This window comes from Aspergillus stella-maris, assembly GCF_047715825.1.
Source record: "Aspergillus stella-maris strain CBS 113639 unplaced genomic scaffold BDV14scaffold_24, whole genome shotgun sequence".
In the NCBI taxonomy this organism is placed as follows: Eukaryota; Fungi; Ascomycota; class Eurotiomycetes; order Eurotiales; family Aspergillaceae; genus Aspergillus; species Aspergillus stella-maris.
In genome coordinates, this window is record NW_027396818.1 from 27,312 (window position 1) to 52,519 (window position 25,208).

Here is a 25,208-nt window from a genome sequence, read left to right on the forward strand (position 1 = left end):
CTACGCTACATTTGAGCTCTTTCTTCCCGCATCGCAACCTTGAACAGGAACAATCGTCGCAATGGCTTCCACTCAAAGTCTGCCGCCTCTACCACCCCCCAAATATGTCGTTGACCTCAACTCTCCCCTCCCCCGTCCATCAGGCTCGACAACCAGCATCCCCGACCCCCCAGGCTTCTCCCGCAAAGCCACCACCGGTAAAGGCGTACGTACTCAGCCCAATAAAACACATACCAAATCCCAACTAACGAGTACCCTGGAAACACAGCGCACCGACAAACCCACCTCAACCCCCTCGAAAACCGCCGAAACCGACACGCTCAAGCTCAAAAAAGCATGGGAAATCGCCCTCGCCCCATCAAAGCAACTCCCCATGAACGCAATCATGATGTACATGTCCGGCAACAGCCTGCAGATCTTCAGTATAATGATGGTGTTTATGCTGTTCAAGGGTCCTATTCAGGGATTGATAAACACAAACAGTGTCTTTTCGAAGTTTGAATCCGAGACGCTGAGGGGGAAGCTTCTGGGTGTGAAGCTTATTTATATTGCTATGCAGCTGCTGTTGTTGGCGTTGGGGATTTGGAAGGTTAATGCTATGGGGCTTTTGCCGTATGTTCCTCTTCTATTCTGGTCTTTGGTTGGTGGGGTGTGAGGATGGTGTTTGCTAATGGTTTCTCACAGGACTACGAGGTCGGATTGGTTGGCTTGGGAGTCAGAGCGGCAGCCGGCTGAAAAGGTTTACTTTGCTTTCAATTGAGTGCTGGGAGGGTTGGCGTATGAAATGGCATGACATAGGATACCTAAAGATGAACTTGATTTGTTTCTATGGACTTTGTCTTCGTAAGGATATAGGTTATAGTACATCACCAGACAAGCCAGCCTGGCTTATTTCGCAACTACCTTCTTACAGGCTTCCAAGAAGATCTGGCAGAATTGGAATACCTCTTCGAACGTATTATACAAAGGCGCCGGTGCAACCCTAATGACGTCGGGTTTCCTCTCATCAATTACGACTGAGTGTTCTTCCAGTGTCTCTAGAACATCATCCAGGAGACCCGGGTCCAAACGCAAACTTAGCTGCGCACCACGTTCTGAAGGGTTAGGCGGTGTGATGATGCTAAATGGCTTCTTGTCAAGTCCATCGAGCGGGTACGTCAGGAGGAGATGCTCAAGGTAACCAGTAATCTTGAGAGACTTCTCGCGGATCTCAGACATAGATGTTCGGTTGAAGAGCTCCAGTGAGGCTATGACGGCGTTAATGTCTAGCACAGAGGGATTGGATAGCTGGTACCCTGCGGCACCGGGTTGAGGGACGAATTCTGTTTCAGTCAGTACTCTGAGTCAAATACTTAATGGTGTACGTACGGTTGTCCATCAAGAACCGGGTCTCCTTGTCTCCTCCCCACCAGCCAGAAAGCCGAGGGCGGAACGACTCTAGTTCTCCGTCATCTGTTGTGGTCTTGACCTGTCCATGCTTTTCATGCACGAATATCCCAGCCATCCCACCTGGGCCGCTGTTGAGATACTTGTAGTTGCACCACGCGGCAAAGTCAACGTTCCAATCATGGAGTTTCAAGTCGACATTTCCTGCGGCGTGAGCGCAGTCCCAACCGACTACAATACCCTTGGACTGAGCGTGTGCCGTGATCTTCTCAATATCAAAGTACTGTCCGGTGTAGTATTGTATGGCAGATAGCAAGAGAAGGGCCGTGCTTGAGGCATGCTTGTCAATGATCTCAAGTATATGGTCAGTTTCAAGTATAGGCTGCTCAGATGACCGTGGCTCAATCAAGACCATAGCATCCTTTGGATCAAGGTTATGGTGTCGGATTTGAGATTCGACGGCATACTAAACAAAGTCAGCTCTGATGTTCTCTAGGAAGTTTAGAGAGCCTACGTGATCACTCGGAAAAGCCTTCCCCTCAATAATGATCTTATACCGCTCCTGAGTTGGCTGATAGAAACTAGCCATCAACAGATGCAAATTCGTCGTCAGGCTACCCATGACAGCAACTTCGCTCTGCAATGCTCCAACAACCGGCGCCATGAGCTTTGCGCCTGTAGAGTCGACGTCAACGAACGGTGGAATTAGCTCGTCCTCATGGTGCGTAAAATGTCCATTTACGCCCTTAATCGCCCAGGTCCGCAAGTAGTACTCAATGTACTTTTTGGTATTGCGTGGTTGGAGACCTAGCGAGTTGCCGCAGAGATAGATGCAGCGGGCATCTGAGGAGTCATCGGTAGCTTGTATGGTTAGAGGTACTCAGGGTCGGATGGAGAGGGCTTACCTTCAGAAGGACTCAACGTCTTCCTCTTGAGGTCCTTCGCAGAAGGGATAATGAACTCTTCCCGAAAGTGGTGTAAAGGATCTTGCGCATCTAGCGATGCGGCGTATTCTTTTGTAAAAGCCCTTATGTCGTCCTTGTACGGCAGTGGCGGTCCCTTTTTAATTTGCTGGACATGAAGCCTGGATCCCATCTTGAAGTATACTTTGAGAATCAGCGGCACTGTCTATGGAAAAGTTGTAGAGTAACACTTGAAGTACATTCAAAGGCAAAATAGAGTCATTCCCCGCGATATATTTCCCGCAGCGCGTCTCCCCCACCTTGACCGTGTAGCTCCAATAGCGTGGTGTAGAACCAAATAATCCGAATCAGACCATTACAAATCAGGTTATACACTTTGATACTACATCACACATCAAATCTAGTTTATACAAACACCAAGACTCGCCCTCGCCTCTGATTGAGCAGAAATACACACAGCATAAGCAGCCTTATGCATCGCTGACTAAGGCACATTCAATGACTTCATCCTCGGGAAAATTATTCTGCCGCTGTTTCCCGACACCCGGACACCCAATCACAGCGTCCGGATTGCGTTCGCTGGGAATGCGGATTGTATGATTATAAAGCCTCCAAGGTAGTTTCCCTCTCCACACCTCTCAACCAGAGCGCCTTATACAGATATTATACGAAATGTCACGACCGGCACTATCATCTGCCGCGAGGCAGTTATCGAGATCTCGATCCGTCATCCCTGTTACGAAGATTGCCTCTCCGGCAGCGAATTCAACTCCGAGCTTCTCCGCATCAAGGTCCTTTTGCCATTCTTCATACCGGACACAAATACCTACGATAGCTACGTCGAGACGGATTAGCCAATATCAGAGAGCGCCTAGGGCCCCGCGGGCATGTCTATATGCTGCGCCTCGCTCACAATTCTCGACCTCTACTCGGCTCCATGCTGCGCAGGTGACGCAGAATCCGAGAACCGGAGATGACGGGGAAACACTCATGGTGGGCATTTCAGAGAGAGCTGCGAATGTAGGTTCTTCCATCTCATTGCTGCGTGATGTTGAGTTGTTTTGCGGGTGTTGGCGCATACACATACAATGCGTGTGGCAATGGTACGGCTGGCGGGATGCGATGCGATATCAACATAATTCACCGCAAGGACAGAGAGGCCCAGCACCATGTCTACTGTGCTTTGAATAAACCAAACACATACGACCACAGGGTGTGGAAAACAGGGCTTCCCGTCCGCTCAGCCGTACTTAAGCCACACGCCGGCTGGTTAGTAGTATGGTGGGTGACCACATGCGAATCCCAGCTGTTGTATGTTTTTGTTTTTGCGAGCAGAACTACTCTGCCTTTCTTTTTTTTTCCCCCCTACATTCAACTTTTACCAGGCTACACGTACTAATATATGCATCCAGCGCCTCCGCCAAATAACATCCCCCTCGTCCACCCCCTCCGCAACAAGCACCGAAAACCCCTACCACCACCTCCGGATCACAGTAACAAGCGGCGGTTGCCACGGATTCCAATACCTCATGTCATTGGAACCAGAATCAAAGATCGACGCGGAGGAAGATACGATATTTGAAGCCGAACCGGTTGAGGGAGGAGCAGCGGTAGAGGGAGCTGATGGATATGCGAAAGTAGTTATGGATGAGCCGAGCCTGGAGCTGTTGTCGGGGAGCACGGTCGATTACACGACTGAGTTAATTGGGAGCCAGTTTAAGATTGTGGATAATCCAAGGGCGACGAGTAGTTGTGGGTGTGGGACTAGTTTTGATGTTGTTGATTAGGTTGATGATGACCAGACGAAAAGTCAGGGATGTATATATACGTGGATGAGATGATAGATGGACGAGGAAGGGTGTAATCTTCGCTCTTGTATTATGGCCGCGTTATATCCATATCTATAGATAGACTATTCGATCGAATATACCAGGTTACTGTACTATTCTCAAACAGACCAACGCAGTGTTAGATGGAACCATTATCTCAGTTTTATTTCTTATACCTCCTTCACTTCACTTTATTATCAGCATATCTACCACCAACCATCTCCCATCTATCAATTCCTCCCACATCCTCCACATCAAAGAAACCGAAGAAGCAAAATAAAACCGTTTTGGAAACCGTGCAGATCAGAGTGCACAGCCGAGACATAGTGAGACATACCACATGAGTAAGAACCTTAACAAAATGAAAATGAAACGAAACAACCTTAAATAGACGACTCTTCGTTACACAACACATAAGAGAAGAGATGGGCCGAAGAGCCGTTGTAAATGCAAATCCTTTTGTCACTCCAACTGCCCCCTGCTTCCAGTTCCCACATACCATGGGAGAAGGAAGGAAGGGAGGCAAAACCAATCAATAGAAACGAGGAGAGGGTCATGATGATCATGAATGTTTTATGTTCCTTGGGAGGTACGTGTTCTGGGAACCTCGTGTCAAGTCCTCTTCTGAATCCTTATGTGTGGAACCCGAAGGTCTACACATACACATATTTGTGGCGCCACTCAATGTGAAGCTGGACTGGCAATCTCTACCATATCGACTGCCCAGATCCATGATTTCGCATGACGACGCACTTAGTAGACACGGGCAAGGTTGCGCAGGTACCAGTCGACAAGACGGCGGCCGGCCTTGGTCTCGCTGACGTGGATAAGATCCTTCTCAAGAGCATAGTCGAGATCGTTAGCGCTGACAGTCTCGCCCTCGAGGAGACCGCCATCAACCCAGCGAATCTGGCGGCTACGCTGCTTGTTGATGAGCAGCCAAGAGCGGAGCTTCTCGGGCTCAACCTCAAGGAAGCCAGCGAGCTTCTGCAAATCCATGGTCGTGTAGAGCTTGAGGTAAGAGCGGATAGTCGGGTTGTAAAGGGTGTTCTTGACCTCGTCCATGAAGATGGCGGTGTGGTGGTCGACGGGGTCGACGTTGACGGCGGGGTTGTCGAAGTCGGGAGGGGTAGGGGAGATGAACTTGGGGCAAGCGGAGCGGAAGAGTTCCTCGAAGAGGGGGAGGGCATCGGGGCCGCCCTGCTGCAGGCGGTGGAGCTGCTCGCCGTACTTCTCGCGGAGGGCGGAGTGGATGGTGTCGTCGAGGCGGGTGGGGTGAAGGGCGACGCAAATGGCGATGAGGGCGTACATCTGGTCGTTCTTCTTGGCGATGGCGTCGTAGCTGTTGCCGCCCTTTTGGAAGTTTTTGGTTCGGGAAACGTACACGAGGATGTGGCTAAACATGCGGATGGCGTCGCCGTAGCGGCGGGTCATCATGTAGGAGAAACCGACGTAGTAGTAGGTGGTGAAGTGGGCGGCCATGACGCGAGCGAACATGGCCTTTTTGTTCATCTCGATGTCGTCGAGGGTCTTGAGGGCGAGGGTGAAGTCACCGAGCAAGCAGTGGACGCGGAGAAGACCGATGATGGAGAAGTATCCGAGCATCTTGTAGAGAGGGCGGGAGCCGTACTCGCCGGCGAAGGCCGCGGGGTCCTCACCACGCTTCATGGCAGCCAATTGCTCGTTGATCTGCGACTTCTGGATAAGGGAGTAGAGGACGTTTAGGACGGAGTAGCAGCCCCAGGTGTTGGGGTTCTCGCGGAGAAGCTGGGCTTCCTCCTCGTTGGAGCCGCTGCGGGCGACACGATTGCGGTAGCGGCAGAAAGACTCGAACTGGTAGATGAACTCATCGATGACATCCCAGGCCCAGTAGTACTATTCAGGATCCTTTGTTAGCACTTGGAGAAAAACATGACTTGCCCCGCGCACACAGTGTGGACATTGAGCGGAGGATACAGTAAACTTTAGGCAGAAGAATACATACAGAAGGAACCTCCAACTCCACCGGCCCATCAGAGTTCAGAATGTAGTGGAAAAGACTGCAGTAGTTGTCGTAGCTCGCAAACTTGGTCTCCAGCGTAGCCTGGTACTCGAGAGGCGTAGCAGCAGCGGCGAGCTGTGCTTGAAGGTCCTGCGTCTGCGAAGCCGCGCCCAGCGATGTAGTCCGGTCCAGCTCGCTCATGCCATCATCGAAGTTGACCTGCTCGCGGTAGTCGTTGACCAGCGCTTCCTCCTCGACATCGGACTCGTCGTTCAGGTTGGGGTGCGCATTTTGGCGCTCTTCGTAGGACATGGTGGGCAGAATAAAAACTCGTTCAGCCGACGACTATGAGCTTGTCCTGGGGATTGGCGGCGAGGGAGGGGGGGTGAGGGCGGGGAGGACGACTGGCGTTGACTCGGCGTCTCGGGGGTGTGGGATTTGGATGTTTCGGCGTATCGAATTTTGAGGGTTTTCGCTTCGATGGTTTGTGCTTATCTTATCTGCACATAGTGGGCGGCTGACTCATATGCATAACCTTATGCCCAATATTCCGAACATGATCAACGGTACGGTGGCAACAGGTAGTTCGCCAGAAGCAAGCATGCTGACAATCTTGCATTTACATTGTAGGCAAACCGGCGGGCTCTGTGGCGAGGACGAAAATACGAACAGGGCAATGAAGTGTGCAAATGACACGTTCTAATTGGCATGGAGTTATCCCCAAAGTCTACCATCTACTAGTACTTTCGGAGGAACAGCTGATTCTTTAGATTTCTCGACCATTGATAATGCTATATATTGTTGTTATATAGGTTCGTATCATGAAATGCATCTTGTAAATCCTACGAGAGATGAATCTGAACGGGTTCTGAGGCCCAGCCAAAATCTCAAGGGAAGCTTCCCAGCTAGGATGACCATGTCTATTTGATGTGCAATCGCATAGTTATACCGGCCAACCTATAGTCAAGCTGGACTGTTTCAATGTCATTGGTTCGCGGCTCATCAGATGGCAAAGTGTCGCAGCGAGGGGCAAACATTCTGTTACCTGGGCAGGTAAGCGGCACTAACCAGAGTCGTCCACATGCGGAGGGATAGCAAAACAAAATGGACTCGGTGCATAAGTCGGACAAGAACGACCCTGCCTCCAAAGAAGGTGCGAATCAGAGTCCGCAGAGCACAGATGGCGGAGGCGAAGGAGAGCTGGGCGGTAATCTTTCGTATTCATCCTTCGACTGGTGGAAGATACCGCTGGATGATCATCATACTTACCTCCAAAGCCTGCATTGCCCCTTGAGACAGCTGATCTGAGGACCTATTGTAAACAGCAGCCCTGAGCTAGGGTGGAGTCGGCATGACAGGTCCTGGCCGACCTGTTGCACTTCTCGGATCATTTATCCGCAGGCCGCCAGGCCCTGGCCTAAGAAGGATCTCAGATTGCCCATTAATCCCATAAAAGCAATCTGATTATGCCCATTAATGGCATCAATGTGACCGACCAAAATGCAATCTCCTCTTTTATGTACTGAGTATTCCATTACCGCCTCAGAAATCCCCGGGCGTGCGCATTGCCAGGAACGAACCCAGATCATCTTTCAAAGTCGGCAGAGCTTGCAACTTGCTAGTTCTTTCGGAAAGGCAGAATCGATTTCGGCGTGAGTGGCAGGCATTATGCTGACTGTTCGGTGTCGCGGCTGCAAGTCAATCGCGTGCGAATGTTTCCGCCGGTCTGATTTTTCCCAAACCTGGTAGCCGTTAATGTCAGTGTTTTGACTTTAGAACCACGCTTCGCCGCCCAAAGTTCCTGCGTCATATGATCCTTATTCGGACCCTAGTCCCATAATATCGAGCCGTTCACCATGAGTTTGGTTCCCGGACTCCTTGTTCGGGTCGCAAAAAACATACCACGTCCATCCGCTATGAATATTCCGAGGTTCGGCGTTCGACAAGGCCAGTAAGCTCGAACGGCAGCGCAGTACTCGAGCTGCGTAACAAAGCATCGATCTCGCATTTGGTTGCTTTGGCAGCGAGGAACCTTCTGCTGAATGACACGAGAAACCCATAAAGCTCGTTGAAGGCATCAGACGCCGATTTGTCACTCAAAAAAGGGAGCAATGTAAGTGCGCTGCTCTTGACGGGCGGGAACATTAAGTTCGGCGTTTGCGGCAGTTCGTAATGTTCGCGGTATATTTGAAGTTGGTGAGCAATCTGTATTGCGGCGTTAACCCGAGCCAATCTAATTCCTTCGACAGTCGATGGTTCCAACCCAGACTCGAAATTCCTTTGCTCGACGAGGAACTCGAAGAGCTCGAAGAGCTTGATAATAATCTGGTTACATTTCACACTGCAACATGACGTTAGCGCTCTTCCTGGGCGATGGGAATTTGTGATTCTTACTGCAGGAATATCACTTGTGGTACGGGTGGCGTTTCGATCATGGCCATGCCCTCCAGGAACGATTCAAGCCGTCTGTGCAACCAATTTGCCTCTTTCAACATCTTATCGAAACTCATGCTAAGATCAAGAGCCTTATCGAAGAAAAGATCTTGCATAGCGACAATGGTTTCAGTCAAGTCGGCAAGTCCAATCATAACGTCACGAAGGAGAGCAGGTTTATGGGAATACTCTGCATCGCTCGAACGGGAGTGATACGGTATCCAAGGCGTGTCGCCCTCGAAGTGATCTATTCGGTCGAGTGATAATCTAGGAACATCAAGGTTCGCCGTCTTGCGGGACTCCATCGACAGCTGCCTGTATACAAGTCAGCAAGGTTTATACCTCTTGAGGACGAGCTCGGGAGCCGTACGAGTTCAGGATGAAGATACTCCAAGCAGTCCGCGCACCGGCATGCCTGACCTCCTCGGGCATCTGGTCCCAGTCGCTATGTTTTGATTTCGGGATGCTGAACAGTCCCATATCTTGTCCAAGTTGAACGGCTTGTCTGAGATAGAGCCAGCTAGCATTGTCCTTTCCTTGAAGTTTGAGGCTGCAATTGGTGACACCGCTTGCGTTAGCAACTGCATATACATGATGGGGAACCTTCATGAATAGCTCACTTGTGGCTCATCAACACCAAAGCCTGAATGTTCGCCAACGACGGCCTGCCTTCTTCGGCCTTCCAACGAGTTTCCGCTTCCTCGAAGAAATGCTGACCCCGAGAGGCAACATCGCCCGGGACAGCATACACTTCAGGGTAAGGCGAGTAAGTCTATTCATCGTCAGCAACGCTTAGTCCTTAAATGGTAAAACACCGCTGGGACTTACACTCGCCACCGCCAGAATGCTGTTCACCAGGAAAGGGCTACAAAACTCCGACCTCGTCTCCCCAACAGCCATATCCCGCAAGAAAAGCTCTTGGTCAACCACCTGCATGAGAGGATGATCCCATGTGAAATAGAGAGATATCAAGCCAGAAACGAGGTGGTCGTCGTTGGTTATCTTGGTCCAAGGGATGCACGGTACACGGAATGACGGGTTATCACAAAGTTTTTCCACGGATATCCTCGAATCCTTGCGGAGTCGAAAGTCCTCTGAGCTCGCGTCGCTTGCCTCGCCGACAATCTCCTCGATTGGAGAACCCTCAGCGAGGGCCGACTGAACTATTACGGTGACGTTCTTCTCGACATCGCCACCGGCGCGTATAATGTCCAGGATGCGGTAAACCCTATCATCGTTTGCCGTGCGCAGGTACTCTAATAGATCCCATAGCAGTTTCTGGTATCGCTCTAGATCTCCCTGTGCCTTCTGGGCAGCGATCTTTCTTCTCAAATCAAGGTGTTCGTTGAAAACGCAATTGCCATTGGTAGCCTCGCACGCTTTGCATGGAGCTGGTCGTCCCGTGCACTGCGATCAAAAGCGAAAGTCGTTAGCTTCAATGCCAGGCGGCTTCGGTTCGTGGCAATGGGTATAAATCGGGATAAAGACAGGGCAAAGGGATTATTGGAAGCGAGCCTACCTTTCTCTTAGCCTGTTTGCAAGGCAGGCATGCGCTGGAGCTCTTTTTGTTCTTTGTCAGAGGCCGGAACTCTCTCAATGGGCCAGGGCCAGGAGCAATCGACGCAAGCTGCTTATCCTTGCTGCCGGAAGCCATCTCGGGAGGAGCGAAGAAGGGAGGATAAGGCAAGCGGAGAGGGAGAAGGGACCGCCGAACGATGCCCTGGGTCAATGATTGCACGATGGCGATTGTATTTCCAGCCCGATCCTGGAGGGCGTGAAGCCAATATTATCGTGAGAGAAGCTTTGTGAACGCATTGAGCACCTCGCCACTGTCGTCGAAGGTCGCGTTGGATTACCTCATGGGCGGTTGGTTGGTCGACTCGGTGAGCTCGCGAAAATTCGCCACGAGAGAGGGCAGGTGTTACAGGGTGAAAGAAAGCATGAAGGGAAAGCTGTCTGCTCGAGGAAGGGGCTGGAGGCGTTGAAAAGGATCGGAATGAGAAATATGAGTCGGCGGTATTACGAGACGGACTGCGTGCCTTTTTGAGGATAAGTATCGCTATCGCCGCCGGATCAAGGCTGGTGAGTGCGGGAGAGGAGACTCGAGATCTGAGAGAGAGAGACCACTGATAGTTAGATATAGTGAAGATCAATGGTTAGAGAGAGGGAAAAGGCCCTGGAGACTGAGGCGACAGAGGGAGAAAAAAACAGGATCATCCCCATGTACTCCGTAGCGGGAGCGGCCAGGCAAGAGTGGAAATCCATTGATCGATGACAAGCCCCAGGGACATGGAAAAGGAATCCAGACAAGCAAACACACACATGGGACCCAGAAGCACCGACGCATACCTAATTCTGGGCGACCTGGTGGAGCTGTTGAGCAGCAGATCTTGAGCAGCGCAGCAAGTGGAGGGGGGAATAGTTGGCGGCAGCAGCAGCGGCAGCAGAAAGAAAATGGACGGAGGTCAATAGGTCCAGTCAAAGAGGTTGGTGATGGCAAGTTTGGCGCGTTCCTTGATCGCACCTCAGCTGTTCATTCGATGGAGCCAGCATCCTGCGGAACCAGGCCAGAGTGCTGCCAGAAGGCTCAAAAGAGAAATGTCCTCAGTGTTTTGAAAGTGATTCCATAGATTGCTGAGTGCTGACAGCAACCACCGCCTCCGCAACAGAAATACTGCTCCCGAGGCCGTTCCACGCGCCCTTTACGGAAGGATCCTCTAGTTAGTCTACTACGCTTTGCGGTCTGCACTGTGCATCGCAACATTGTTTCTTCTCGGATCTGCCTTCTTCTCCAATGATCTTTCAGCAAAACTGCGAAAAGGAAAAAGGGACAGCATCTTGTGGAGCCGGGTGGGAGGGGGAGCGACAACAGGAGCTCGTGGCGCAGAGGACCAGAGTTCCGAGGAATCAGACGCGAGGTCGATCGGGCGGATCTTGAATCAGAGTACAAACTGTCACTCCTGATATGGAACTCAGAAGCCGGCACTGCAGATTGGCCCCCCGGACACGTAAGGAATGTTTCCTATCCGGCAACGGGCGTCGCCATGGAGTGTACAGAGTATAGAGATCCAGTGGCGGATATCTCATCCGCCCACTCAGCACTATCAGATCCCAGTCGGAAGTCACTGCCATGACATCGCAGCACAGCATTACTCGGTAGGTCGGCCACTCCCAGGATTCCCATCAATGGCTTGCTTGTTGGCTGACCATTTTTTGTGATGCAGCAGCTGGCAATTTGCAGGATTATTACGGGATGTGGATATATATATGATTACGGACATGACTACCGAGCGAGTCGCCTCGGGAGGATGGGCGTCCAAGCCATGCACCCTCTCCATAAGCGCAGGCACGTCGCAGCCGGGGCACAAAAGCTTGGTCGAACACCATTGGATGGATGTCTCACTCCGGAAGATTGATGCAAGCATCTCAGAGGGACAATATCTGAAATTGGGCCAGTCACAGCCGTTTAGCCTAACCGTTCATCAGTGGCTTGATGATAACTCGAATGTGGTTCTGGTTCATCACCCCACAGAGCTGTCTGGGACTTGATAATGGATACGGGAACGGATCATAATGTTTAATCCGGCCACTAGTGTACGAGATTCACTATATTATAGGATGGAGATGACTTCCATGCTTGGGCTAAGTCACAAGTGGCCGCCTCAGTCTGGTTCCGCAATCGCACTTTCGGCAGGATCAACCAAGGTTTTTGTGCCTTTTGAGACGCTCGGTACTCTCTACCGACCACGCTTTTTACGCACATGGAGCTGTCCGGGTATCGCGGCCTCACGCTGTGGCGGCTATGGTAGGTAGTCTTCCGGACATAACCCTCCCCGATTGGCAGCGGATATAATTAGCGAAAGGGTCGTCCTCCTTGATTACGGCGTCCCGTCCAGTGTCCACTGCCGAGTTGGAATGTATTCAGAGCCCAGAAATTCAGGCCTCAAATGACATGCCTAGAGTTGAATTGTGCCGCTGCACCGGTCGCGATGTTATGTGTCGCTGCATAGTTGATTTTTGCGATAGCTTACACCACCTGCAGTTTGCTCATAGTCTCTATACAAGCGCTCCAATGAGAACGCCATTGTTCCTGACGCTCGGCTATTGTCGGCCAGACGAGGGGCAAAATGCGAGCGGTGGGGATTTCGCAGTAAAAATCGTCGCGGCCAAAATGATTTCTTTGCTCTTGTAGCAGCGCAATCCTCTAAAGAATTCTTCTCAAATCGCATTTTGACGGTCTTTACCTCCGCGAGACAGTTTCGGGTTCAACTGAGATCTCAATTGCTGCAAGAGCGAAGCCGGCGCTCCTTCAACGGCTAGGTACAGTGACTCATCGCGCCCTTTGGTTGACCAGAATCTCGGACAGTATAACTAACCGTTGTTTTCGTCCGCTCATAGAATCTCACACTCGTTCTCCAATCTCCTTGAATTGCTTCATAAATTACCCGCGACTCGAATCAATCGCTATGGGCTCCATCGAAACTACCCCCGCCGGGCTCGACGCCTCGGTCATCAATGTCACTCGCTCTACCAATCTCCGCGATGTGCCCCTGCCCGGCTCGCCCGAAGAACTCAGTCACTCATACTGCACCGATCACATGGTTACCGTGCGATGGACTCTTGCCAATGGCTGGGAAACCCCCGAAGTCAAGCCCTTCCAGAACCTCAGCATCCCCCCAACGGCATCCGTCCTGCACTACGCCACCGAGTGCTTCGAGGGCATGAAGGTCTACCGCGGCTACGACGGCAAGTTGCGTCTCTTCCGACCAGACCTCAACGGAGAGCGTCTCTCCAACAGCGCCATCAGAGCTTCCTTGCCTAGCTTCCAGTTCGACCAGCTCAAGCTCTTGATCGCGAAGCTGATGCAGATCGACGGACTGCGTACGTCAACACCACATTATAGTTCTTTCAAGTCAAATCTAACAAAAGACAAACAGGCTGGCTCCCCAAGTCCCAACCCGGCCGCATGCTATACCTTCGCCCGACCCTCATCGGCTCCGGCACCCAACTCGGCGTGCAAGCCCCCATCGAAGCAACCCTCTTCATCATCGCCGTCCCCTGGCCCGACCCCGCCTCTAGACTCAAGGTCACCCCCGGCGAAGCCGTCGGCCTGAAACTCCTCACATCCAACCCCGACACCATCCGCGCCTGGCCCGGCGGTTTCGGCTACGCCAAGCTCGGCGCCAACTACGGCCCCTCCCTCGCGGCGCACGGCAAGGCGCAAGCCCAGGGCTTCGACCAGATTCTCTGGCTCTTCGGCGAGGATCGCCAGGTCACCGAGGCCGGCGCGTCCAACTTCTTCATCGTCTGGGAGAACAAGGAGACCGGCAAGCGCGAGATGGTTACGGCGCCTTTGGAGAACCAGCTCATCCTGCCTGGTGTGACGAGACGCAGTGTCCTTGAGCTTGCGCGGTCGAGACTCAACCAGACTGTTGGCGACTTGGGAGCTGTTGAGGTTGTCGAGAAGACATTCACTATTGCTGACGTCGAGGCTGCGTTCAAGGAGGGCCGCGTCGTGGAGGCCTTTGTTTGCGGGACTGCTGTATGTTCTTCCCATCTTCCCGCAATGCTTGCGCATTTCCAGTATACTTGATTCTAACATGAAATGTCTAGTTCTTCATCACCCCCGTCAAACTCATCCGCGACGGCGAAATCGACATCCAGCTCCTCAAGCCCGGCCAGACCGCCAACTACGCAGCCCAGGTCAAGAAGTGGCTCGAGGCCATCATGTACGGCAAGGACGGCGAGGAGAGCCACGAGTGGGCTTACCGCATTGAGAACGAGAGCGAGAAATAGACGTGACGCGATACGACGAATTGTATATTGCTAGCGATAGACGCGGTTTTGCTTATTTAAGCGTCTTAGTGAATTGATTATAGACTTTTGCAGCATTGATCCCTTATGGAATTTGATAAAGTGGTTCTGTTTTGACAATTGGGTATCCGTATGGTGGTAGTTTACTATCTGCATAGTTCAGACTATACGGTTGTCATCTAGTTGGTACCAGGTAAGTATGTTAATATCTCATGTCCCCATCGTCATCATCATCATCAACCACTATATCCTGGTCATTATTCCCGTCCATATCCCCGCCCAAATCAACAACAACAGGCTGATACTCATCTTCCTCCTCATGGTCATCAATCTCCAACTCAACCTCCTCGCCATCCTCGAGCTGTACCATGCCCCGACGAAGGACTTTATCGCGATCAAGTTCCCAGTCGAACTCGTTCTTGACCCATTCTTCTAGTTTTTCGAATTCTCTCTTTACTGGCGAGTCAATTGCAGATTGTTCGCCGTCTTCGAGGACTTCGTACATTGCGATCCTGAACCCACGCAATAATTTCCGTAGGAATTCAGATCCCTCCGCACCACCCTCGTTACCCATCTGATCGAGCAAGCCGCCCTCAACATCATCGCATCGTTTCAACTGCGTTAATAGCAATCGCAAAGCAGAAGAAATGAGATTCGCACGCGTAATTATCGCACTCCGACACGTCAATATAAGCCTCAGCAAGCGCTTCCACTGCTGCAAGCAGCTGAAATTCATGAGCGTGAGGCCCATGAGGAATGTAAATTGCAGTTCGCCCAGGATCTGGGCTTCGCCGGCTCTATCATCGCTGGATGAGATAGAGTGGATGATTTCGCCCAACGCCCAGGATTTGTCGCGCGCTGCTTCGGTTCGTTCGCGGCCTATTGCGCCGCTGCGCCAGGTCATTTTTAGGTCGATGGGGAGGAAGGAGAAGGGGCGTTTTGTGTTTGATTCCGGGAGGGGTTGAGGTTGCGGTTGTGTGACGGTTGCTGGTGTAGATGTTGTAGGGCCCTCTGACGTTGAAGCTGGGTTTGGGTCTTCAAGACCAGGAATATCATCGTCGTCCATTTTCGCTGTACTGCCCGATGTAACGGCCCATCTCGTTCTCCCCTCCCAGTCGACGCTTGGTGATCCTGTGATCCGACTTAGAAGAGCCTCAGATAATGAATCTGTGAGCGCAGCCCACTCTCGTCGACCCTCTTCTTCGTCTTCTTCATCCACTTCGGCGATACCAGCACCACCCCCAGCGCCAGCCTTCTGTAAAGCCCCCGAACCTCCCGCCGATACAGGAACGGGCACTCGGCTCCTGTACCCAAACAACCCGCCTGTCCCCCAAACACCGCCAATATTCGCCCTATACTTCATCCCCTCCCCCGCCTGTTCCGGACCCAAGGGCTCGAGACACTCTGTATTTTCATCCCATTTCCAGATCAATATATCACTTTGAGACTCACCACCTCCCCCGCTGCGTTTATTCGTATCCTTCGTATCAATATAGAACCACCCGCCCACGCGCAAACTCAACCCCTCCGTTGTCCCCGTGTACAGGAAGTGCCAGCCAGACGGTAGATTGCGAATCCCGTGGAAGTTGGGCGTTGATGTGAATGTGATCAGGTCGATGCCGACGAGGGTCTTTGGTGGGAGGGAGGGGGTTAGCAGGGTTGGGGTTGGCGTTAGGGATTGCGACATGGTTGGTTTTTGGTTGGTCTGGGAAGACTAGATTGGGGGTTTGTAGTTATGCGACTAACACTTTCGTTTGTATTATGGACAAAGGGTTTGAGTTTGTGTTTGCATCTTGACGTGAAGTTGTTTGGTGTAGGTGGTTTAGTCGGCGATGCGGGGAAATTTTTGAAAATGCGCGGAAGATTCTATCTGCGGACCTGACGTCAATCCAGCAATGCGCGATGTTGAAGATGATTACTGAAGATGAGAAATACAACATAGACAGTCAAATAGACTACATGTTTTCCAGGGCTATGAGTACTAAGTATGGTGAACGAGCGGGGCCGTTCTACAATCATGGCGGTTCAATAATTTTTCGACAGTACCCTATCTCCGAGATATAAGGATTACAAGCTCAAGACCTCTACGGAATGACAGCTACAACCAGAAAGATGCTCCAGCGAACTGACTCTTATTCATATAACGGACGTAAAATTGAAGACCAGGCGTAAATGCCGTTCTTCGCGTTTATTCCATCCACATGCAGCAAGTATGCAGCCTAGCTAGCTAGCAAATGCGCGCCCCCAGACCCAACCAGCCAAGATCGTATAGTAGACCCCGCAAGCCAGAGAAAGCAACACACAAATGCGCAGTCCAGACTCGCACATACCTACAGACGACGACCACGGCGACCACCCTTGCGACGAGTAGAGTCGGAGGGAGTGGGGGTGACGTCCTCAATGCGGCCAATGCGCATACCGGCACGGGCAAGCGCACGGAGGGCGGACTGAGCACCGGGACCGGGGGTCTTGGTGCCGTTACCTATGCAGTGATTAGTACTTGTTCAAATCGCCTAATTGTCGAGGTTTAGGTACGTACCACCAGTGGCACGGATCTTGATGTGGAGGGCGTTGATGCCGAGCTCCTTGCAGCGGGCGGCGACGTCCTGAGCAGCCAACATGGCAGCGTAGGGGGAGGACTCGTCACGGTCAGCCTTGACCTTCATACCACCAGTGACACGGGTGATGGTTTCGCGACCGCTGAAGGACCGTTAGCCAGTATTCTTTATAGCATTATGGGCGCTGAAGAAAAGCGCATCGAGCAGAAACGTACGAGAGATCGGTAACGTGGACGAAGGTGTCGTTGAAAGAGGCAAAGATACGGGCAACGCCGAAGACGAGCTTGCCTGCAAAATCATGTCTGTTAGATTCTGTCCCTCGAAATTGACATTTGAAACTGCATACCATCACCGGCCAGAGGGCCGAGAGTGACGTTCTCCTTGTTAGCGGCGGGGGCCTTGGTCTTGGGAGCCATTGTGTCGATTTGCTGATGTGGGATGGAATATGAGGAGAGGAAAGAAGTCGTTCAAACGGCGCTGAACCTGGAGATCCTGAAAATCTGCGGTGGAGTTGCTTCCGTGTGCCCTACCGCTACAGACGACCGATGATTGGTTGGATGTACGGTCAAGCGAGGAGTCGGCGCCTGAGGAATAACAGCAAAGCGGCAGAAAAGCGGGCCGGAAGGCGGTCCGCGGTGAGCTTTTCGCGCTATTTAAGTTTTCTTTTCTCCGGCTTCACCTCAGATTATTTTGCTGCAACACTGTCGACTCTGGACAGACTCTGCGATTGTTCAATGTGACAAGAGAAGCTAAAATTTGGAGCAAGCAGCATCTATACAATTTTCCAGTACAGAATACCGACATCATGGGCTTCACAAAGGAAACTGCCTCCATTGGCATCATTGGGATGGGTGATATGGGCAAGATGTACGCCCAGCGGTTGAGCGCCGCAGGATGGAGGTAATCACGTTCTTCCTGGTTTGTCTGTGAGACAGTTCCAGCGTCTTTTCGGTAAGCTCCTCTTCTTCATTCTTTCTGCCCCCTCTATATGATGACCCGAGTGCATTTGGCTCGAGCATGGCCCGCTACAGTAACCAGTCCGCGCCATTCTGGCGTTTGGTGACCTGGCAGGCCGTCGATGATGTAAAAACCTCGCTACCTTACTATTTTTGTCTGAAATTTCACTTGCAATCCCGCTACATGATTCCCGCACGTTTTGTTTGGGTCTCGTGCTAACTTGCTATTTTTGCTATTTCTAGGACAACGCATACAACTTCTCTGTACATATTCACTAACGTCTATACTAACCCTCAAGGATTAATGCATGTGACAAACCCGATAGTTATAATAATTTGAAGCAAGAATTTAAAGCACAAGTACGTCTTCGGCTCACAGCTCATGCTGTCTGTCCTTGAGCTCATTGTATGTATAGAGCGGCGTAACAATATACCCGAATGGTCACCTTGTCTCAAGAATTAGCGATTTCATATTGTACAGCGTAGAGGCCGGTGTTATCGACAGGGTAGTCGCAGAGTACGGCCCGTGTATGTCCTGCCATGCCTACCCATGACCCATGCCTATATCCATGTCTAACGATGAGCAGCAACAAAGGTTGGTGCCATCGTTGGCGGCCAGACATCCTGCAAGGCTCCTGAGCTAGCAGCTTTCGATAAGCATCTCCCTCAGGATGTAGAGATCTTGTCATGCCATTCGCTGCATGGTCCTCAAGTCAACCCCAAGGGCCAGCCATTGGTACGTACAATTTTCCATCGAAACGCTTGATATATCAGACACCCAACTAATCGGTTCCAGGTCCTAATCCAACACCGCGCAAGTGACGCAAGCCTGCGCTTCGTCGAAGAAGTCCTCTCCTGCTTCAACTCCAAATATGTCTACCTCAGCGGCGAGATGCACGACCGCATCACAGCAGATACGCAAGCCGTCACACACGCTGCCTTCCTAAGCATGGGCACAGCCTGGCACGCAAACGAGCAATTCCCCTGGGAAATCTCGCGGTGGGTCGGCGGGATCGAGAACGTCAAGATCAACATCACGCTGCGCATTTACTCGAACAAGTGGCATGTGTATGCGGGACTGGCAATCCTCAATCCAGCTGCAAAGAAGCAGATTAGGCAGTATGCCGAGTCTGTGACGGAGCTTTACAAGCTGATGATCGAGGGCAAGCGGGAGGAGCTTAAGAAGAGGGTTAGGGCTGCGGGGGCAAGCGTGTTCAGAGAAGGCACAGAGAAGCAGGATTTACTGTTGAGAGATGAGGTTCTCGATCGGTTCTCGCTGAACAAGGGGACAAAGGAGGCTGCGCCGCCGAATAACCATTTGAGTCTGTTGGCTATTGTGGATTGTTGGTCGAAGCTGAGGATTGTGCCGTATGATCATATGATCTGTTCGACGCCAGTGAGTTTCTGGACAAATATATATATTTATATATATATTTATATATCCTGTGGGAAGTAGACTGACTTGAATTGATTAGCTCTTCCGTCTCTGGCTTGGAGTGACGGAGTACCTGTTCCGCAACCCAGAGCTTCTCGACGCGGCCATTGATACCGCCATCGACGACAAGACGTTCCGATCTGACGATTTGGAATTCACGTTTGCAGCCAGGGTAAGTTGGATCTGTTTAGTCTAGAGTTTCGCTGTATGCTAACGAGTCAAAGGCGTGGTCTGACTGTGTCTCATTCGGCGACTTCGAGTCCTACCGAGACCGATTTGAGAGAATCCAGCAATACTTTGCACCACAGTTCGCTGATGCCGTCAAGCTTGGCAACGAGATGATGAAGACGATTCTCGAGAAGACGACTAACGAGGCTTCATGATGTTAATGGATGTGGTGTTGACTTCTACCATGTGAGGTAGAGATCATGTAGATATCAGGTTATTGGCATCGGTTAAGCCGAACGAACAAACGAGGCAATGAAAATAAACTTTAAATACAAGGAACCATTCATGAAAGCCCAGTTCCCTTTTAAATTGGAAAATTAAGGTGTAGTACTCGGTAGATTGAAGCTGTAGAATGAGTGTGCCTGAAGCCTCACGACGGGGCTCTTAGTCAGCCCGGCCAAGTCCAGGTCAACTTATCGGGCCTGAGGGAACAAACAGTCAAGCATGCAGCAAGCGGATGCTCTCTGTCCGTTGAGGAGAGCAATGATTCCTTGAATCTTATCCGATCGTTCTTCTGTCCTTCTTTCCCCATTAAGGTGTAGACACACGCCTGCTTCAGCGCCCTTGACATCTCCGACTCGACCACCGCTTTCTCCGCAATACAGCGCTCTCCCCTCCCTTCCAAGCACCTACACAACGCCGATTCAAAGAGAATTCCTCCGCGCCCTCCCACGCAACCCAGTCGTGACCTCAATGCGGCTCGATATCGCCCGAATAATTTGCGACAGGTGATCGAGACGCCTCACTTGCGGCTAGATGGAGCCCCATGGCGTCCGGATACAACTCGAATTTCCCCGCGACATCGATCCAGCACCGGGCGGCAGGTGATGGGCGGTCCTTGTCTAGCCAGGATGACGGGCTTGTGGACGGGAGCTGGCCCGGTCCTCCTCCCTCCTCCCGGTCAGGGCGAAATCGCCGCTCAGAGTCTGGAGGGAGCAACAGTATCGGCCCGCGGGTAGGGTCGCTTGCTCCCTCCGTAGCAGCAGGCCCGGGCAGTTTCAGCGCGGAACTGAAGAGCATGAAGTCCTCGCGAAGCACGACCCCACGAGCCGATGTACGACCTGACCTTCAGTACGCACGGAGACCGAGCAGCAGCGTTGATTATGAGGAGTTGCCGACGACGGAAGAGCGCCAGGCCGCTATACGGGATCGGATTGCGAAGGAGATGAAGATTAAAACGGGGACAGAGAATATGTTGGAGGTTTTGCTGACGAAAAATCCGAAGCAGACGAGGGATCAGAGGTTGAAGGTGGAGTCGGAGTTGAGCTCGTCTAATCGGAAGCTTGTTGAGCTGCATCAAGAGCTCGAGGAGGAGCAATTACGTGCGCAGGCGCCTTCTACTCCTCCGAGAAGCCGGCTATCGGGCCTTTTTGAGCGGAGCTCGATACGGTCGCCTTCTCGTGCCAATATGTCTGATGGAGATCACATGGATGATATGGATGCGGAGATGGAATCACCGACATACGTTCTTGCGGAGACGCTGCAGGCTTTGGAGATTGAGTTGATGTCTCCAGATTACTACGTCGAGCGTGCAAATAGCCTAGTCGAGCTTTTCAGACGACACCCAACGCTAAAGTACGACCTTGCTTGGTCTGTTTTTGGCCTACGCGTTCAGGTCATGCTGCTTAGCGACAGCAAAGAAGTCGTGGCAGCCGGCTATCGATTGACTCGATATGCTATTGCTGACCGCAAGTCGCTCCAGACCATTCGGTCACTTCACACAGATGAGCTCGTTATCCTGTCTCTGGTTAAAGAGAGCAAGGCAAACATTGAACGGGAACAGGCACTGAAGTTCGTGCGTGCCTTCCTCGATGTCAAGGATGGTGTCAAGGAGATCTCCAGGGCTGTTGTACGGACAATCGTCTCAGTAGCTGAGCACCATGAGGATCGTCTTCGAAACATCTCGCTTATGACGCTCGCCGAAATTCTCGTCAAAGACCCTCAACTGATAGCCTATGCTGGTGGATTCTCGCCACTCCATGACGCTTTATCGGAAGGCACATTTGGCGCATCAGAGAGCTTGATAACATGCTTCCTGCATGTGCTCGATACGCCCCACAGCAGAACTCATCTCAGAGGGGGTTGTGAACTTGAAGCTGTTTTGGCACCGTTTACCGATTCATTAGCAGACAACATTCGCAATGGACGCTTGAAGTCATCCGCAAAAGCGATCTCTGCAATGCTCAAGTCGTGGCCAGGGTTGGTGATTCTCGGAAAAGACGGGGCGAAGCCTCTGAGGTCACTGCTAGAATCATTGCATTATCCGGACCCCCAGGCTAGAGATCTCATCATGGAACTTTTGTTTGATGCTCTGAGGATCAAGCCACCATCATGGTCCTCGTCGTTCCTCGCCGGGCGGAGACTTACAACATATGGGCGAGTTGCAAATCTGAGATCTGAGTCTGACACGAGACACCTTCGAACATTCTACGACAGCAGTGAAAGTCATTTCGATCTCACTGCTCACTTTTCAACACTTATTCTCGCCGCGTTAGTTGATGCTGGACTTTCCAAGGTAAGCTCTCCTTTTCGATTGTATCTGTCTATACTGACAATACATAGGCCCTTTGCGATCTCATCGAGGAAGAAGAAGACCTATCGTTGAGGCGAAAGGCAACCTTGCTCCTCACAGAAGTACTCAAGTTAGCTCATCATTCATTACCTTCAAGCGTCAGCGCGAAGCTCCAAGTTCTACCACATCTACTCTCACCCGCCATCACATTCGACGTTGACAACCATGATGTGTCAACCTCTACTATCTACCAAATCGAAAGCATCAACAGAACGCTGGCTCGCTCTCTCGGCGGTATCGCCAACGGCGCCGGAAGATACAATGTTGATGTTGATCTTTCCGCCTCTCTTCTGTCCGGAGACCAAAACAAGGACAAATTGAGTCCAACCATGGATGAGACACAGTTCCGCAATGCAATTCTAGAGACACACGTCTTGAACACTGTGAACTATCTCAAGTGGAAATGGGACCTGATCCACCGTATCGTTGAAGGCCCCCTTTCGAACCCCAAGCGGTTAGACGAAGCTATCAAGGGCTCTAAGTTCATGAAACGCCTAATGGGATTCTATCGTCCTTTCAAATACAGGTTCTGTGTTCTCTCAAACACGAAACCAAATCAGCGGTATGTTCGCACAGGTTGCGCATTGATGCGCTGCCTTGTGCAAACAACAGAAGGCATAAAGTACCTGGCCGAGAACAAGTTCCTTCGACAGGTCGCCGAGTGCATTGCCCAGCTAGACCGCATGAGCGGTCTAACATCAACGACGCCACTGTTCTCCAAGGAGCACATGGCGAACACTCTAAGTGGTGGCTACTTCGCGATGCTAGGGACGCTAAGCAGCGACGCAAATGGGCTTGCAATGATGGAAAGATGGCGCATGGTCAATATGTACTACTATATCAGCGAGCTTCGAGATCGCGACGACCTCATTCAGGCGCTTCTGGGAAATATGGACTATACGAAGGGAAGCCATCTTCGAGTGATCCTATCCAAAGCCCTCACCACTGGCTCCAAAGAGATTCGCATCTTCGCCACAAGACTGCTGCGGAAGTATACGATGGGAAATGTTTCACATCCCTCACTCCCGGATACTGGCGATCAAGATTGGGTCATCAAACTTCTTGTGACTCAATTATATGATCCAGATGTCTCTGTCTGCCAAGTAGCAGTGAAGATCCTAGAGGAAGCATGCAACCAGCGTGACTACCTTGAGTTTGTGGTCAGATGTCGGCCGTCTTTAGACCACTTGGGTGAAATCGGTGCCCCTCTACTCCTCCGTTTCTTGTCCACCTCAGTAGGCTACCATTACCTCGACGGCCTCGACTACATCACGCAAGAAATGGACGACTGGTTTTTAGGACGCAACGATGCCTACGTAAGCCTCGTCGAGGCAGCACTATCCCGGGCCTATGTCGACCAACCCCGAAGAAGCAGCCTTGTACCGGAAGATCTGGTGGACCTTCAAGACATCGGTTTGGTACCCCCTCACTTCTACCGAGAACTGGCACGCACTGCAGAGGGTTGCAAGCTTTTGGAGCAATCTGGGCACTTCCATGAATTTTCTGGGACGATTTCGGAATTCCAGCTGAACGAAGAGGACCACGAGGCTCTCCTTCGAGTCAAGGGCTGCCTCTGGGCCGTGGGCAACGTTGGCTCCATGGAACTAGGCGCGCCATTCCTAAGCTTAGAGCTCGTCCAAGATATCGTGAAGATCGCCGAATGTGCAGAGGTTCTGACAATGAGAGGAACAGCATTCTTTGTGCTGGGTCTGATCTCTCGCAGCCCGCATGGTCTGAGTGTTCTTAGACAAGCGGGCTGGGATTCCGCCATCGATCAGAAGGGCAATTCGCTTGGTTTGTGTCTCCCTACAGATTTTAGCAAGCTGTTCTTGGTACGTTACCCCTTTACCACCAAACGACTCTATACTAACTGCTAGAAAACAGGTCGACTTCCCCTCTTACTCCCGCCCCGCCGAAGCAAAACGCACATCCCAAGAAAAACACAAAGCCGCAACACTAGACCCCGACCCCGTAAACGAAAAGATCCTAAAGCTCATCGCCGACATGGGCAATACCGTCCTCGCCAAACGCGCGGCAGCTGATCTCCACAGGTGAGCAGGCCAAACACATCCACATTCCACACAAAGACAACGCTAACAAACATCTAAATGCAGTATCAAAGCCAAAGAACCAGACCGCTTCCTCCAAGCACACATTTTCCGCAAGACACTCAGTATCATGGAAAACCACCACTTCCGATTACCTGCTCGCCGATTTGCGCTTGATCTCTTTGATAAGAGTGTTATGCGCCGTATTGTGCTCGATCAGTCTGAGCGTGAGACTGACGAGGATTCAGAGGCGAGTTCGAGTCAGGAGGAAGAGGACGAGGAGTAGATGCGGCGCGACATGCTCGCGTTTTGTCTTTTGTCTACGTACTCAACGTGAACGGTCGGCCACCTTTCAATCACGAGCAAAGCAATGAAGAAAGAGAAAAAAAAATGTCAATCAGATCTCGAAACGCGTGAGATGCGCCGCCGGAGACAGATCATCCCCTGTCCTTCTCTTCCTCCTCATCCTCCTCATGCTTACCCAAAAATCAAACCCCCACGCCATGCAACCACCCTACAATTTATCTCATTTTTGCCTCTTCTCTTTTCTCTTAGTTCAAGTTCAGTCGTGTCGCGATCCCAGGCTGGTTGGCGTAGTTGATGTGGATCAATGGATGCAAAGGAGTTTATTTTTTTTTTGAAGCCGAGCTGCGAATCTACATGCTTTCTTGCCTAGGTACTTCTCGGTTGGTTCCTGTGTTGGTTTAACTTCCATACCTATCTGTGTTCGTGTCCTGCAGGTGCTTTTGGTTCAACGACAGATCGATGCGGTTGGGTTAGGTAGGCATTGTTGTACTGCATTGTAAATACCCATATGAGATTCCATGTCTTATGAATGCCAAGTCACACCTTATTTCAAATCTTAGCTTAAAGCGCCTTGTAGACAAATGGCGAGCAGTCTTCATACATGAAATGAAGGCTTGGATGGTCAATGAATTAACTACTTTTGTGCAGCGCCTTGTGCTGGCTTATGTAACTTTTGTGGATTCCCCGCAGCGCATTGTAACTATAGTGCAGCCGGCAACTCCTCAACAGCTTGGCCGAT

At 51.4% G+C, this 25,208-nt stretch overlaps 11 protein-coding genes across 11 annotated transcripts, besides 2 other annotated features; 6 read left to right on the forward strand and 5 right to left on the reverse strand.

Annotated features, from left to right (window-relative positions):
* Positions 1 to 10: 10 nt before the first annotated feature.
* Positions 11 to 873, forward strand: BDV14DRAFT_52524 (ER membrane protein complex subunit 4). Its single transcript, XM_073776963.1, has 3 exons — positions 11 to 205; positions 269 to 612; positions 685 to 873. The coding sequence occupies exons 1-3, from the start codon at positions 62 to 64 to the stop codon at positions 758 to 760; spliced, it is 564 nt and encodes a 187-aa protein (XP_073628537.1). The 5' UTR covers positions 11 to 61; the 3' UTR covers positions 761 to 873.
* On the reverse strand, positions 772 to 2,567 carry bna5-1 (kynureninase). Its single transcript, XM_073776964.1, has 4 exons — positions 2,292 to 2,567; positions 1,901 to 2,247; positions 1,369 to 1,852; positions 772 to 1,322 (listed from the first exon to the last, which is right to left on the reverse strand). The coding sequence occupies exons 1-4, from the start codon at positions 2,479 to 2,481 to the stop codon at positions 889 to 891; spliced, it is 1,455 nt and encodes a 484-aa protein (XP_073628538.1). The 5' UTR covers positions 2,482 to 2,567; the 3' UTR covers positions 772 to 888.
* Positions 2,568 to 2,717: 150 nt separating this feature from the next.
* On the forward strand, positions 2,718 to 3,605 carry BDV14DRAFT_52547 (uncharacterized protein). The gene has a single exon (XM_073776965.1). The coding sequence runs from the start codon at positions 2,982 to 2,984 to the stop codon at positions 3,498 to 3,500; it is 519 nt and encodes a 172-aa protein (XP_073628539.1). The 5' UTR covers positions 2,718 to 2,981; the 3' UTR covers positions 3,501 to 3,605.
* Positions 3,603 to 3,620: a sequence feature (Protein overlapping with rRNA (BDV14DRAFT_199675, KAL4965576.1) was converted to a misc_feature.).
* A 101-nt stretch (positions 3,621 to 3,721) lies between these two features.
* Positions 3,722 to 4,096: a sequence feature (Protein overlapping with rRNA (BDV14DRAFT_199675, KAL4965576.1) was converted to a misc_feature.).
* Positions 4,097 to 4,264: 168 nt separating this feature from the next.
* On the reverse strand, positions 4,265 to 6,571 carry BDV14DRAFT_172266 (putative eukaryotic translation initiation factor 3 subunit EifCl). The gene is made up of 2 exons (XM_073768560.1): positions 6,123 to 6,571; positions 4,265 to 6,013 (listed from the first exon to the last, which is right to left on the reverse strand). Exons 1-2 carry the CDS (start codon positions 6,429 to 6,431, stop codon positions 4,892 to 4,894), a joined length of 1,431 nt encoding a protein of 476 aa, XP_073628540.1. The 5' UTR covers positions 6,432 to 6,571; the 3' UTR covers positions 4,265 to 4,891.
* Positions 6,572 to 7,870: 1,299 nt separating this feature from the next.
* Positions 7,871 to 10,832, reverse strand: BDV14DRAFT_52582 (putative C6 transcription factor). The gene is made up of 6 exons (XM_073776966.1): positions 10,072 to 10,832; positions 9,381 to 9,959; positions 9,173 to 9,324; positions 8,923 to 9,102; positions 8,514 to 8,867; positions 7,871 to 8,460 (listed from the first exon to the last, which is right to left on the reverse strand). Exons 1-6 carry the CDS (start codon positions 10,204 to 10,206, stop codon positions 8,034 to 8,036), a joined length of 1,827 nt encoding a protein of 608 aa, XP_073628541.1. The 5' UTR covers positions 10,207 to 10,832; the 3' UTR covers positions 7,871 to 8,033.
* Positions 10,833 to 12,668: 1,836 nt separating this feature from the next.
* Positions 12,669 to 14,473, forward strand: BDV14DRAFT_172277 (branched-chain amino acid aminotransferase, cytosolic). Its single transcript, XM_073768561.1, has 4 exons — positions 12,669 to 12,872; positions 12,951 to 13,433; positions 13,490 to 14,094; positions 14,166 to 14,473. Exons 2-4 carry the CDS (start codon positions 13,019 to 13,021, stop codon positions 14,346 to 14,348), a joined length of 1,203 nt encoding a protein of 400 aa, XP_073628542.1. The 5' UTR covers positions 12,669 to 12,872; positions 12,951 to 13,018; the 3' UTR covers positions 14,349 to 14,473.
* Position 14,474: 1 nt separating this feature from the next.
* Positions 14,475 to 16,217, reverse strand: BDV14DRAFT_172279 (AAR2 splicing factor family protein). Its single transcript, XM_073768562.1, has one exon. It carries the CDS (start codon positions 16,051 to 16,053, stop codon positions 14,569 to 14,571), a length of 1,485 nt encoding a protein of 494 aa, XP_073628543.1. The 5' UTR covers positions 16,054 to 16,217; the 3' UTR covers positions 14,475 to 14,568.
* A 105-nt stretch (positions 16,218 to 16,322) lies between these two features.
* BDV14DRAFT_172281 (40S ribosomal protein uS11) lies at positions 16,323 to 17,427 on the reverse strand. Its single transcript, XM_073768563.1, has 4 exons — positions 17,271 to 17,427; positions 17,140 to 17,212; positions 16,906 to 17,066; positions 16,323 to 16,848 (listed from the first exon to the last, which is right to left on the reverse strand). The coding sequence occupies exons 1-4, from the start codon at positions 17,338 to 17,340 to the stop codon at positions 16,697 to 16,699; spliced, it is 456 nt and encodes a 151-aa protein (XP_073628544.1). The 5' UTR covers positions 17,341 to 17,427; the 3' UTR covers positions 16,323 to 16,696.
* A 132-nt stretch (positions 17,428 to 17,559) lies between these two features.
* BDV14DRAFT_172285 (prephenate dehydrogenase (NADP(+))) lies at positions 17,560 to 19,865 on the forward strand. Its single transcript, XM_073768564.1, has 7 exons — positions 17,560 to 17,824; positions 18,180 to 18,240; positions 18,297 to 18,408; positions 18,468 to 18,616; positions 18,677 to 19,276; positions 19,356 to 19,487; positions 19,540 to 19,865. The coding sequence occupies exons 1-7, from the start codon at positions 17,730 to 17,732 to the stop codon at positions 19,696 to 19,698; spliced, it is 1,308 nt and encodes a 435-aa protein (XP_073628545.1). The 5' UTR covers positions 17,560 to 17,729; the 3' UTR covers positions 19,699 to 19,865.
* Positions 19,866 to 20,212: 347 nt separating this feature from the next.
* On the forward strand, positions 20,213 to 24,543 carry BDV14DRAFT_52711 (putative cytosolic regulator Pianissimo). The gene is made up of 4 exons (XM_073776968.1): positions 20,213 to 22,058; positions 22,106 to 23,947; positions 24,000 to 24,166; positions 24,230 to 24,543. The coding sequence occupies exons 1-4, from the start codon at positions 20,310 to 20,312 to the stop codon at positions 24,447 to 24,449; spliced, it is 3,978 nt and encodes a 1,325-aa protein (XP_073628546.1). The 5' UTR covers positions 20,213 to 20,309; the 3' UTR covers positions 24,450 to 24,543.
* BDV14DRAFT_52701 (uncharacterized protein) lies at positions 24,438 to 24,822 on the forward strand. Its single transcript, XM_073776967.1, has one exon. The coding sequence runs from the start codon at positions 24,534 to 24,536 to the stop codon at positions 24,762 to 24,764; it is 231 nt and encodes a 76-aa protein (XP_073628547.1). The 5' UTR covers positions 24,438 to 24,533; the 3' UTR covers positions 24,765 to 24,822.
* Positions 24,823 to 25,208: the final 386 nt, after the last annotated feature.